The 13,249-nt window shown below is 43.9% G+C and overlaps 1 protein-coding gene across 2 annotated transcripts in view; it reads left to right on the forward strand.

Annotated features, from left to right (window-relative positions):
* The window catches only part of LOC117179006 (histone-lysine N-methyltransferase PRDM9-like), a 640,767-nt gene that overhangs the window by 229,434 nt on the left and 398,084 nt on the right, over positions 1-13,249 (forward strand). For both annotated transcript variants that reach the window (XM_033370617.1, XM_033370618.1), the window contains exon 3: positions 7,995-8,150. In XM_033370617.1, coding sequence (XP_033226508.1) covers positions 7,995-8,150 — 156 coding nt within the window. The remainder of the gene's footprint in view (positions 1-7,994; positions 8,151-13,249) is intronic.

The following is a 13,249-nucleotide window of genomic DNA, read 5'->3' on the forward strand; positions in this document are numbered from 1 at the left end:
AAAACCACTCTTCCTCCCGAAAATTCCCCTAAAACCCTTGCATGCCCCGGGGCACAGTAGAACTGAACAAGCTTGGGTAGCATGAATTTTGGGGCCCTCAAACAGGGGTGCCTTATAACAAGCAGAATGGTTATTTCGTCGCCCCACAGCGTCACCACCGCGTGATACTGGATATCCACTCCGTGCTACTACAGGGTGGGTTCGATCTGATACGCAGGGTTCGATTGAGTACCGCTGCTCACCGCTGGTAGTGGCGCTGTTACATCGTGTTAAGGATGTCTAGTCAGTGGTTGCAGTACTCCCCCTTTGACCGGTGAATATGGCCGCCGTGGAAGTGTCGGCCAGTCGATGCTGCCGTCCGTGGCCACGCATGGAGACTGCGTGTTCCGAATTCGCCCTCTTAATTTGCGAGAATTTGAACACCCACTCTCATCTGCCCCAGGTTTGACAAGCTGTTAGTTTCTAGTGTGTCCATCCTTACCGATGGCTTTATATTTTCAAGTGTTGGGGACTCTGGTCTAGGATTCCGTTGATGGATGTGGTGACTCTTCACAGTGCGTTTTTTCGCATAGCAACAATTGCAGATAATGGCTATTATATTACAATTAAATTATTACGCAGTTTACCCTATTAGCCTGGATTCGGATCCTGATTTGGCGTATCGTATCTTTAATCTGTATTTGTGGGTGGCTATATTTTCGGGTTTGGAGGTTAAGTACGGCTTCGGCGAGACTCCATAAAGTTTTTTTTTATATCTCTTCGATATTATTTCATAACCTTGTTACAACTCCCCCGGGCCTAGTCGAAACCTACTGGCTTTATATAATCGCGCTGTGGCCGTTCTTCAGTTACCTCGCCAGCGCCCTGAGTCCGCACTTCAGCTGATCCGATAGACAAAAATTACGAATTTCAACGTAAATTAGAAAAAACCTTGGCGTTTCCTACTCGAAGGATCCCCTGGTGGGGCACACATCCCGGCAGTTTCCCCGCCCTCTGCACTTTGTGCACGCGCTTCCACTAGGTGCGCTTGGGCCCCGGATCCACGGCCAGTACCGATGGATGGCCGGCCTTGATTCGCGGGCAGCTTCGCCAAAATCCCTCCATGCACCGGCGCTCCTTCTCCTACCATCTACGTCGGGAATTTTTCTCGCGCGCCTCCCTCTCCGCCTCTTCGCGTCGCTTCCTCTCCGCTTCCTCGCGGTTGCGGCGGGCTTCAGTTATTCCGGCCGCAATCGCCTCCTTCCTTTCTTGCTGACGGCGCTCCCAGTCACGCACATGCTGAGGGGGTCGGTTCCGTTTCTTCAATACCTGAAGAATCCTCGCTTTTCCCTCTCTCCTTGATAAACCCACCAATGTGTCCCTACTTGAGGTAGAGTCCCGTTGGCTCGGCCCTGCCTCTGCGTGGCGTGCTTGCGGCGGATCTCTGATCATGCCAGCCGGTTCACATTATGTTTGGATTGTCTCGGGGCTGCCCTTGACTGGTTTCTCCCGGTGCACAGTTGTCTTCACGTCCACATTCATCGAGGGTCCGCCTTGAGCTCTGACGGTCAATTCCGTCAGGGCTGGTAGAGCGATCGGGTCCCGTCTGGCTATGGAAGTCGGATTGCCCCGTCCAGATAATCCTCGGAGTCCGCTTGGGGATGCTTCCTCCAGAGCGAGTTGCATCGGGATCTTCCAGGCTTCCTGCCGCATCATCCTGATCACTCCCTCCATCATCCGGCAGATCCTCTGGTACTCCCGCCGATGGTACTCCGCTGCGGCTGTGGGAAGAAGAAATTTGGCGTTGTGAGCCTTGTTGACCATTCTGCTTGTGATCAGACACCCCTGTTTGGGGGCCCCAAAATTCATGCTACCCAAGCTTTTTCAGTTTTACTGTACCCCGGAGCATGCAAGGGTTTTAGGGGAATTCTCGGGAGGAAGGGTACCAGGACGTATGGTCCCTGCTTTTCACTCTTAAATCCTCTCGTTACCCCTTTTCGAGCTGAGGATGTCACCTGTTGTTTACGCATGACCCTATCTCCTACTTTAAATATCGCGTGTCGACGCCTTTTGTCGTAATTCACCTTTTGACGGTCGAACGTATTCTCGTAGTGCAAGGAGACTAGATCTTGCAACTCTTTTAATTTAATCATTCTTTGCCTCCATTCCTGGTGGTCTGGCGGGGGAAATTCAGTTAGGTCCACGACCTTTCGGTGCAGGCTATTGTAAGGCTTTGGTTCACTAACCAAATTCAAATATTCTGGGTTAACACCCGTGGTACTATGCATGGCTATATTATAGGCGAACCGAAAATCTTTGAAGTATACTTTCCACTGTCGATGGTCTTTGGGTACAAACGTTGAGATCATTGTTTTAGGGACTGGATTGCCTTACTTCACAGGGTCCGCCTGCGGATGATGTATGTCTCGGTCAGCCCCTGAAACATTTGGTTAACATAATTTGTTCCGTTTTCCGACACGAGAAATTCTAGTATAACCCATCGGTTTAATATGTTGTCCTTAAAAGCCTTGATAATGGTCTCGGCATTCGCGCATCTTACGGGTGCTAAATCTTCCCACTTGGTATAAATGTTTTCGAATACCACTAGATATTCGAAGCCTAGAGCTGTCTTTGGCCAAGGGCCCATTACGTCGGTGGCTACTACCATCCTACTACTACCTACTACTACTACCATCCTACTACCACCCTACGGCCCATTAGACCCGCTACCGGCCTTTGATCAGCCTTGATTCGCTGACATATGTCGCACGCTCATACCCATAAAGAATTATCCCGATAAATGTCTGGCCAGTAATATTGAATCGAGGCTCTTCGGTATGTCTTGTCTATTCCCAGTTGTGCAGCTTGTGGGTCGTTGTGTACCTCGTCAAAGACTTACTGCCTTCTCTCGGTTAGTACCACCAACTTCCAAGCCTCTAGGTCTTCGATAATACCATCCACTATCTTCCACCCATGAAATTTTTTAGGGGTCTCTTCCGCCTCGCGCAGGCGTTTGTGGTACCACTCGTCCTCCACCGGCTTCATGACAACTATAGGGATTGCTACTTCCTCCTCGTACATCCTAGAAACGGCGTGCTGGAATTTCCTAACCGACCAGATCACGAAATCCGGATAGGTCACAATCGGTGCTGTCGCGATTTGTTCTTTCAGCTTAGCAAACGCGTTTTCCTGTTCGGTGCACCATTCTCATAGGACGTTCGTTCTAAGCAGATTGTTCAGTGGTACGGCGTCAGTTGCAAAGTCGGGTATAAAACGACAGTACCAGATGTCATGCCGAAGAACCGTCTCAGTCGCTTAATTGTTCTTGGGGCTGGATACGAGAAAAGGGGCTCGACTTTGTCCGGATCAACCTGCAAACACTTCTGATTAACGAGGAAGTCGAGGTAACGCAGAATCAGTTTCCCGAATTTACACTTCTTTGGGTTTATCGTGAGCCCGGCGCTCTGTAAGCCGTCTATGACTCGAGCTACCCATTTCTGATGATCCTTGAACGTCTCATTTACGATGACTATATCATCGAGGTACGCATAGACGTGCGGTTCCATGTCTGGCCCTATGAGGGAGTCCAGCAGTCGCTGAGCGCGAAGTTGCTCAAGGATCATATCCATCTTGGGCAAGGGGTAAGCATCTTTCTTGGCGACCTTGTTGAGCCTACGGTAGTCAACGCCAAAATTATATGTCCCGTGTGCCTTCCTCGGTTTAGTGGTGGACTAATTCCGGGTAGTCCGACATATGCTAAGTTCGCTTGCTCCCATCGTGTATAATTCCGAAAGTGTGGATGAAGTCCATACCCAAGAATACTTATTCACCCATGCATGGGACAATATGGATTTTCATCATTCGCGAAACACGATCAATCTCAATAGGGAGATAACGCGTGGCTTGGACTTGGCTGACCGTACCGTCTGCAGTCAGAACTGCCATCGATAATAGAAAGGACCTTAGGGGTATTACCAATTTGGGCAGTCGTGAAGACTCGCAAGGTAAGGCCTCTGTCTTTCTTAGGAGGCTCCTTAACTTCCAATCGCATCGGTAATGAAGATCCTTCCTCTGATGATGCCGCTGAGGGCTCATTCGATTTAAGTAGTGTCAGCATCACCTGATTCTCTTGCCAGGGGTTCGGATTCTCTCTAATTCTCGTTTTTGTATTTAGAACGATGGTACCCTCGATTTCTACCGAGCGCGTTTCCGGAGTCTGATTCGCCGAAGTCGACGGAGGTTCTAAGGGAGTGGGGTTCATATCCAGAGCTAAACCCAATACTGCCGGCTCCGCTAACTCCAGCCTGTTCTCTTCCGGTAGGCATCGGTCGTCCTGAAGGGTCTATTCGGGACTGGAGGAAGAAGGGTTGACCCTTACGCATTCTTTCGTGGTCACATCCTCTTTAACACAACAGCGACGATAATTGCGCCTACGATTTTTTGGAAACCGATTTGAAAGTAACCCTTTTGTCGGCTGTTCCAACATTAGACCTGAGAATCATCCCACTGTTTTTTCCAGTTGAATGACTCTGAGATCCCTTTTGGGGGTTGCGCCGACCTCCCCTCAGACGAATTTGTCGAATTACTTCGGTTCCGAGGGCCCCTGTCGTGACGTCTATTGGACTCCCCGGGCCTATGCTTACCCGTTGGTTCTTCTCTATTTGAGTTCGTTCCTGATCCAAGCGTTCCGCTATTTTATGGCTACGATGAGCGTTTTGACCAGGCCGGCTAATTCCAGCGAGCTCTGTGAGCCTTCCCATACGCTCGCGTAGGATCTCGTCTACTCCATTCGTGTTTGAATTAAGTTTCCTTAAAATAGCCTGAAAGACTTCCTCAGTTAGGTCATTTCCCCAACCTGGTAAATGCGCCTTTACTGCGCCAAGATTAGCCCTAGATTGCCCATCAGATCCCTCGACCGACCTTTTCGACGTATCCCTAATCCATTATTCTATGGAAGGTTGTGCCAAGAACAACAAAAAACTAAAAGATGGCCCGACAATATTTCCCAAATGGGACTAGCTTTTCTTACATCCTGCCAGACTCAGAGGCTGAGGAACACCCACGGAAAAATGGAAGAAGGCTACCACTCACCTTTCAGCGACTTAGCCAGTTCCTCCTTTGTCTCACTGTCCTTCTCAAAAATATGCTCGCTTTTTCCCTTTAATTCGCTTTTACTCCAGTTTATGCCGCAGCCAGCCACTCCGTTGGGTCAGAATCCGAACAGTGACAGTTTTCAGTCTGTTGGTCTGCTGGTCTGCTACATTACGTGCTACTGCAGAGTTGGTTCGGTCTGATACGCAGGGGTCGATCTAGTACCGCTGCTCGCCGCTGGTAGTGGCGCTGTTGCATCGTGTTAAGGATGTCTAGTCAGTGGTTGCAGTACTCCCCCTTTGACCGGTGAATATGGCCGCCGTGGAAGTGTCGTCCAGTCGGTGCTGCCGCCCGTGGACACGCATGGAGACTGCGTGTCACGAGTTCGTCGTCTTTGCTCAGCCTCGGTGCCGACCCATTACATTTTGGGTGTTCGGCGTTTACTTAATTACAGTACAGTGCGTTGGCTCGGATAGCAGTAATTACAGGTAATGGTTATTACAGTAAATCAAATTATTACTTAATTTACCCTATCAGCCTGGATTCGGATCCCGACTGGGCGGATCGTTTCCTGAATCTGTGTTTGCGGATGACTATTATCGCGTTATATTTCCGTTATATTTTCTGGACTCAATACTCTTCTAGAATTTTAACTTACACACCGAGAACTACCAGGAAGTAAAGTTTCAGACAATTTAGCCGAGAGCCATTTGCCATATACAGTACATCCTCCAGGCTAAAAAAATGACCTCGCATTTTTGGCGCCGGTGTCATAACGACAACTATACTTAACAGTTTTTTATTTTCTTATATCATATTTCGTTATTTTTTTAACTTTCTAAATACACTCCACGATTAGAAACCATATGTAAAAACCTTGCATGTGAGTTAAAGTACTGTAAGAACGTCCGTTATTTTGGTTTGACTTCATACAATATCCCGAATCAGATTAGGAAACAATAAATCTTCCTTGATTTTCTTAGAATGACCTTGAACCTGTGTACATAAACAATGGTGGCAAATAATGACATTTACAATGGTGACAAAACGGCGACTTATCGAACTTACTTTTAAATTTTATACATGTATAATTGTTATACATGTATAAACACATAATATATTAACTATTTTTCGACCGCCCCCCCCCCCCAGAACACTTCCCTGGATCCGGACCTGATACAAAATACTATAGTTGCAAGCTTTTCGATGTGGGTAAGGTAGGAATCGTAGTCCACAAATCCCCTACTAATGTACTGACATGCTTAACTTGATAGTCCAATTCAATTAGACTTTGACCTCCTATTTATACATAGTCTGAGCTTTTTTCACCATTAATTAGTAGTCAAATAAAAGTGTTAAATCTGAGTTTGTACATGGGCATCACTAACCATTTCGCTACCATATTAAAAAACGTATTACTTTCTATTTTTATGAATTTCTCGAGTTCTATTCGTGCTACGAAGACGAAGCCGGGCTGTTTCGATTTACTAGCAGTTTTTCTAGTCACAATTATAAGGTTTTATGATCCGTTTAATGCATAGGAAAAAAGTCATAGGCGCTGTAAGTTAAAAAAAATGTGTGCTTTAATTTTCACTTTTTGCGTAAAACATTTTTCTGGTGCATCTAAGACGAAAAACCTTTATGAAAATGTAGAAGAAGAAAGTTTTCTGCGTATTACTTACACGCAATTATTCAATATATTCAACGATAAATCAATCGATGTTTGGCACCAAAGGTCGCTCTAAATAGTGATATTTCTTCCTACATTCCTCATGTACCGTGATCTTATCCACCACCCTGAGCATTTCCTCATAATGTTTGAGTTTCGGAGCTACGCTGGCCGCAATAAGTGTCTGCACTCCTCTTTTTTCACAATTCTGATCTTCCCTGATTCCAAAGATTCAGAGCAAGTAAAACAGACGACTTCACATGAACAAATTGTTTTTCAACTTACAGCGCGTACAGCTTTTTTCCGATGTATCAAACGGACCATAATACCAAAAATTTTCCACATGGCACCGCACGAGTTGCACTTAGGGATCATAAATCATGTTAAACTCGGCAGGTGCCGGTTAAATCGAGATTTCAGTGCAAAAAATCTTACGACAGAGTGCCGAAAATAAAGCAGGAATGAGGTAACAGTTACAGAAATTATTGTTTCAAATTACCAATAAAATCGCAAATAAGTTACACTACAGATTATGTTTTAAAGTATGCAGTAACTAAGTCTCCCTAAGAAGTACAAATAACGTAACATTTCAGAAGCTTAGCTATTTGTAGCAAGTTATTACCTAATACTAGTTTATAATCGTCTTATCGACTGCTGTAATGAAAAGGAGGGGGAGAGGAAATAAGTTTAGGATCATATTCACGAAACACACAGAAACAAATACACAGAAATGCACGAAGTATAAATATTCTAAACTAAAAAATAATAAGTGATTAGGAAAAGTATATGGAGATTTATGTTGACAAAGGAATGGAAAAAGACATTCGTGAATTGACGAGGGTATACAATAAGCAATGTAGAAAAGACATTAAATAAAAACGGGAACTTGAAAAAAGAAGCACTCGATGTTTATAAAAAATAATACAAAAAATTTTTCTAAATAAACAGGAGTAAGCTAGAATATAAACTAGAGGAGACAGGAAATTTGGTATAAAATTGTAGCCACAAAAAGAAGGATATGAATATTAATGATTAAAAATTAGCAATTAAAATTAATAAATACAATCATGTGCCTAACCTTCTCGTCTTATAATTTAAGGTTACATTTAGCCTTGGCGTATTCCACTTTTAAAAATAATTACTGTCTATTCCCGCTGGTGGTATAAGCCAAATTTAAGTTCGATTGAGCCCGATTGCTCTTAGGTTGGACGTTTTTAACAATAATGTTCATATTTTGTTTGTGTACCTTCTTAAGGTGAACCAATCTTCGAAGTGATAAAGGATGTTCAGCCAGACACCGAGTTAGTTGCTTGGTTTCTGCCTGTCAATGAACAGGATTTTGTCTTCATCTCACGCGGATTGTGTTCACGAACTGCCATATATAGATGTACAATCGATTCCATTTTGGATGGTAAGTGTTTGTATTAATGATCCTAATATCTAGCCTATCAAATCAGACTATTTTCGTACCCTCTCAAATCAAAATTTTAGATTTTACATTAAAAAGGTAGGTTTCTAGCATTTACTCTCCGACTTTAGTGTGCGAGAGAGATAAGTATGATGCTAAGGGATAAATATGATAAGCTCGTACCCAAGCGTGGGTGCGCGGTAATTAAAGTATTCATATCAAAAGCGAGAAAAAGCTGCTGATCAAGACCCTAAAAACGATTTATTCAGGCTCAGAAGAGAAACCGCCTGCTATCAAACGTGCACTAACGTTTTTTCTGGGTTTGAAAATGTTTTCAATTAAAAAAAATATTTATAATACACAACTCAGGCTAGAATGCAGATTTGTATTCAAAAGTTTTCATGCGATGAAGATATGAAGAATAATTGCATAATGACCTGAATAACCCGTCATCCATTAAAATTATAATATTGTGACAGATAAGGCAGTAGAACGTTTCACAAATTTCGAAATTTTCATTGCTATTTGATCGAACATAAAAGTTTAACTTTAATGTGACTAAAAGATGCGTGCTAAAATATTCTATTTTGAACTACATTATATAAAAGGCCACGCAGAAAATGCATGTTTATTCATATGCATGATTAGGATTTGAATTTAAGTCATATGATTCGTTTTTTTAATTGTGCAAATTACTAATCTCTAACTGGGAGCAACTGCAATATATGAAAATGATACGAACTCTCAGTTAAGCCGCGGTTAAACACACTTATGGCCACGTCTCACGACCCTGAAATGGGTGGTCGCAGGGCACGAAGAAATCACAACGACAGGTTGACGAATCCCTCGGGTATCTTGAGTACACGAAACGACCCAAGGATGACAGCTTTCTGCATCCATCTCGCAAGTGCCTTGACATATTTTTGGCACGCGGGTATGGCTTTCAGGTTACGAACCAGTGACAGTTTCGCACCTCCAACAACACCCATCACAAGAACAATAGCTTTAACTGAATATTTTGTGTACAGTCGTTGAAGCTCCCTTGTAAGGTCTTGATACCTTTCCTCCTTTTTATTCTCCTTCGCCGGGATGTTGTAGTAGGCCGCAGTCGAGAATTCGATCACGAATATAGTTCGCTTCTCGAAGTCTATGAGAACGATGCCAGGCCTAGAGTGTGCAACAGAGAATAATAGTTGAAAATCGTAGTTCCAGAAAATCTGTCACTTCTTGTTTCGGACAATTAATTCTATCTCCTTTGCAGCGTTCGACAAGGCAGGGTCGCGGCCAACACCGTAAGAGCGGAAAAGATGGTAATAAAGCACTCTTAGGGCAGCATTAGGTCTGTAGACATATTTCGTTCGAGCGTGAATAGAAGAACCAGATAGCATGTGTTATAGGTACTGAGCATGTGTATGACACGCTTTGCACCTATCGCTGGAAATTTCTTGACCTAAAATACGGCTACTGTATACTAAAGTGGAAATGACACTGTCCTGACTCGCGAAAATTAAACCCTCTGTACCTGAATTAAGTCCTGATGATTTGAGGAAAGCGTAAGTTTGCTCCTTTGAGAAAGACTGCTGGTCTACATTTCTATGAAATTTTCCGTGCATTTTCTTGTCAAGTGACTGTTGGCGAAAGCTTTTAGCTTCTGCTTTTTTCACTTTGGCTCCAACCCACCTGCTCCGCGGCTTTGTAAAGTAACGCTATATTGCCAATAATTTCGTGATTTCTGACCATTTTCAGGAGATGATCTCTGCCATTTGCAACGGTATAAGCTGTACTTAGAACAATTTGGTCATGAAGACATTGAAGATTCAGAAGTCCGCGTCCATCTTGACGGCGTGAGATGTATAATCCCGGAACGGAAAAATTAATATGCAAGCACTTATGCATACACATGATCTTACGCGTGGCAATATCAAGGGCCGTGAGCTCGTTTTTCATTCATCGAACCACCCCAAACGAGTAGAGTAAAACCGGAACGGCAAGCATGTTATTCTCAGATACCTCGTTCAACGCCGACAGATTTGATGACCAAATCTTTCGAAGAAGATGCTTGTATCTGCTTCGAAAAAACTCTTTCAAACATTTTACGTCCTGAATACAGCTTTGAGGCAAGCCCAGGTATGTATAGGTCTCTTCTGTGTCCAGAGGTCTAATGACACTTATATCTGCAAGATCAGGGTCCTTGGGTACGCCAGCAATCCTTCCCTTCTTCAGATGAACCTTGGCACACTTGTCCAATCCAAAGTCCATACTAATCTCTGATGTATACTCCTTGACGATATTTAAAGCATATTTAAGGTTGCTTGTATCTTTAGCATAGATCTTTAGCTCATCCATTTAAAATACATGAGTGACTTTATGCTCGGGATTATTAGGATCGTCGCAGAGATATCCATCAGAATTGCGTAGTGCGAGAGATAGAGGCAGAAGTGTGATGCAAAAGAGCAAAGGGCTAATGGTATCACTCTGAAAGAAGTCCCTTTTGAAGGTGACGTTCTTCGTTGTCACGCGATATATTTCAGATGAGATAGTAAATCTAGTTATCCAAAGAGGCATCCATCTCTCTATGCATCTCACTATGTGTCTCTCCCTGTTCTGCATTCTCCTCCTTGAATAAGATAATACCCGTATTTTGGCAACAATGTGCTGTTTGATTGTCAGTAGCTTTAACTTGCTCAATGTGTGATGGTAGATCCTCAGTTCTTAAGCGAACTTGCAAACCCTTTCCGTGAACGGTCTACCAGGTGTTATGTAGTCAATCACACAGTGAACACGGGACGCATTCTGTCTTGCCCATCCAATCTTCTTGTTCACTTGATGCAAGCGTCTTTTGGTCTTTTGATCTATCGTCAATTTTAGCCTTCGATTTGAATGAGCCAGAAACCTCGAAGCCACATAAGCTGAAAAATTGATGGTTCAGAGGTCACACTCTTCTGAGATATCCTTACGAAGGGAGGTATCCATTTCAGCCAGACATTGGGGCTTAGAAGATACCCGGATGTTGATGTTTTTTCTTGTCCTGAAATCGCTATCATCTATTAGAAGGTGCCTGCTATCCACGTTTGGTCTTAATGTCGCTTCCTCCTATTTGTCTGTGGCTTGTTCATACAGCAGTTGGGGAAGCGCTCCGCATACATATCCCCTTTTCCGGAGGCTGTCGGCTTGATTAAGTAAAGAAATTTGCGAAACGTGCTGAACCTCTGGGTGAATTTGATACCCCAGAGCATGCATACGTTCCATGAAACCTCCGTGAACAGGGATAATGCTGACATCGTAGCAGTCTAAAAAGTCATCCTTAAGTTGATTCGTCCACTTAATGTGAGCGGTTCGCTGGTTCGTCGTAGTGTTTGCATCTAAGTTATTTTCAGCACCCCGAACTCTTGGGTGATTGGCACTGTTTGCTGACCCATTGTCGGGTGCTCTGCGCGTTCGATCGTCTTGAGCCGCATCTACAACTCTTTGGTGGTTTCGTGATGTCATTATTGTTCCCGCGAGCAGCTTGGGGAAGGGTTTTTTTATCCTTGTGCATGCAAGAATAAGGCTGCATACTGTGAGAGGTGGCCCGATATCTCAGAGTCACCATTTAAGACACTTCACCCCGGTGCCATTCAGCTTTTGGCACGGTTGTTACGCCTCCGCTTGGGGGTTATTCCTTCGGGACCATCCCTGGACAATTGTCCGCGACTCCTTATTAAATATTGTAGCCATTTTTAGCAGAAACCTTTGGAACAGGGAGCCTCTATCCGCAACCCGAGGATGCGTTCGGTGACTGCTTCATAGGCCCTTCGGTTCATTTACAAAGGAATCGAAACCGAACAAAGCCATGACAAAGCCAACAAACGCGTCCTCGGGTTTTCGATAGATGGTGTCTGTTACAAGGGCTTCTGCTGAACGAACAGGCTTGCGGTCCGGGCAAAAGGAAGAGACCCTCTTCTTAAAATGGTCAGGACGCACGAAGAAGTGGGCCAAGGAGCTTTTCTGTACACAGCAGCGGAGGAGGCTGCAGAAACACTCGAACTTAACTTCAGTATTAGGGGTGAGCAAAATACATCAAATATTATCTATCTTGAGTACCAACTACTGAAAGCCGGGATGAAGAAAGCACAAGAGAAAAACTTTCGTGAATATCTCCTCGATAAGAGGATGCACGGTATCTTCCACAGAAATGTGGAGGATCAGTGAATGTCGTGTGAGCTAACTTTTGCTTTCCTTAAATCACCTTGATTGAAGTCTACTACGGCGGGTTTCATTTTGGCATGCCAAGAAGCTATCATTTCAACCTTAACATACCGTCGCCACATTTTGAGCCCAGACCTTCCCGATAATAGCTGCAGAGCGTGCCATGAACACCGCGAGCATTTAGCTCACATACTATCTGGATGTCCAAATCATGCGGGAACGACCTACATCCAAAGGCACAATGCGGCACTTAGAGTGCTTTATTAATATCTCTGTCACTCTTATTGCATTAACCTTATTATCGCTCCTTTAAATGCTCCTAGGGAAATCGAGTCACTTGTCGAGAATGGAAGTGCCGCATGTACTGGAACTTTATATTCTCGACAATTGAAGCAAACCATGTTCTTTATCGAATTTTCGGCATGAGCTGGCAAACACATCATAACCAAGGAGAATGAAAATAAATAGATAATAAGATAATAATAAATAAAATAAGAAAATAGATAATAATAATAATAGATAAATAAGGTAGTTTCAACCATTGTGTCCGGAATATTCCGTTAAACTAATCGTCCTTATCATCGGCGCTCTTGGAGGTTCGAAGCTTTCACTCGTTAATCGCCTGAAAAGCATCCCTGCGTGCCAACAACAGGCTAAAACACTTGCGAGAAAAATTCAGAAGATGGTAGTCCTTGGGTCGCTCCGTATTCTTAGCTTGCATGAAAATTTTGCCGGATCGTTGTATTGATTTCATTAATTTCAGTACAGACTGTAACTACCCATCTCACGATCGTGAGAAGTGGTTGTAGCTGAAATTTTACCGCAATTTCGCTGGAAGCGGGTGCAATTTTTCAGATTAGCACCCGCTTCCTTCGAAATCCTGCGGTTGTCCTTATGACAAATGTTAAAATATA

This window comes from Belonocnema kinseyi, chromosome 8 (genome assembly GCF_010883055.1).
Source record: "Belonocnema kinseyi isolate 2016_QV_RU_SX_M_011 chromosome 8, B_treatae_v1, whole genome shotgun sequence".
NCBI lineage: Eukaryota > Metazoa > Arthropoda > Insecta > Hymenoptera > Cynipidae > Belonocnema > Belonocnema kinseyi.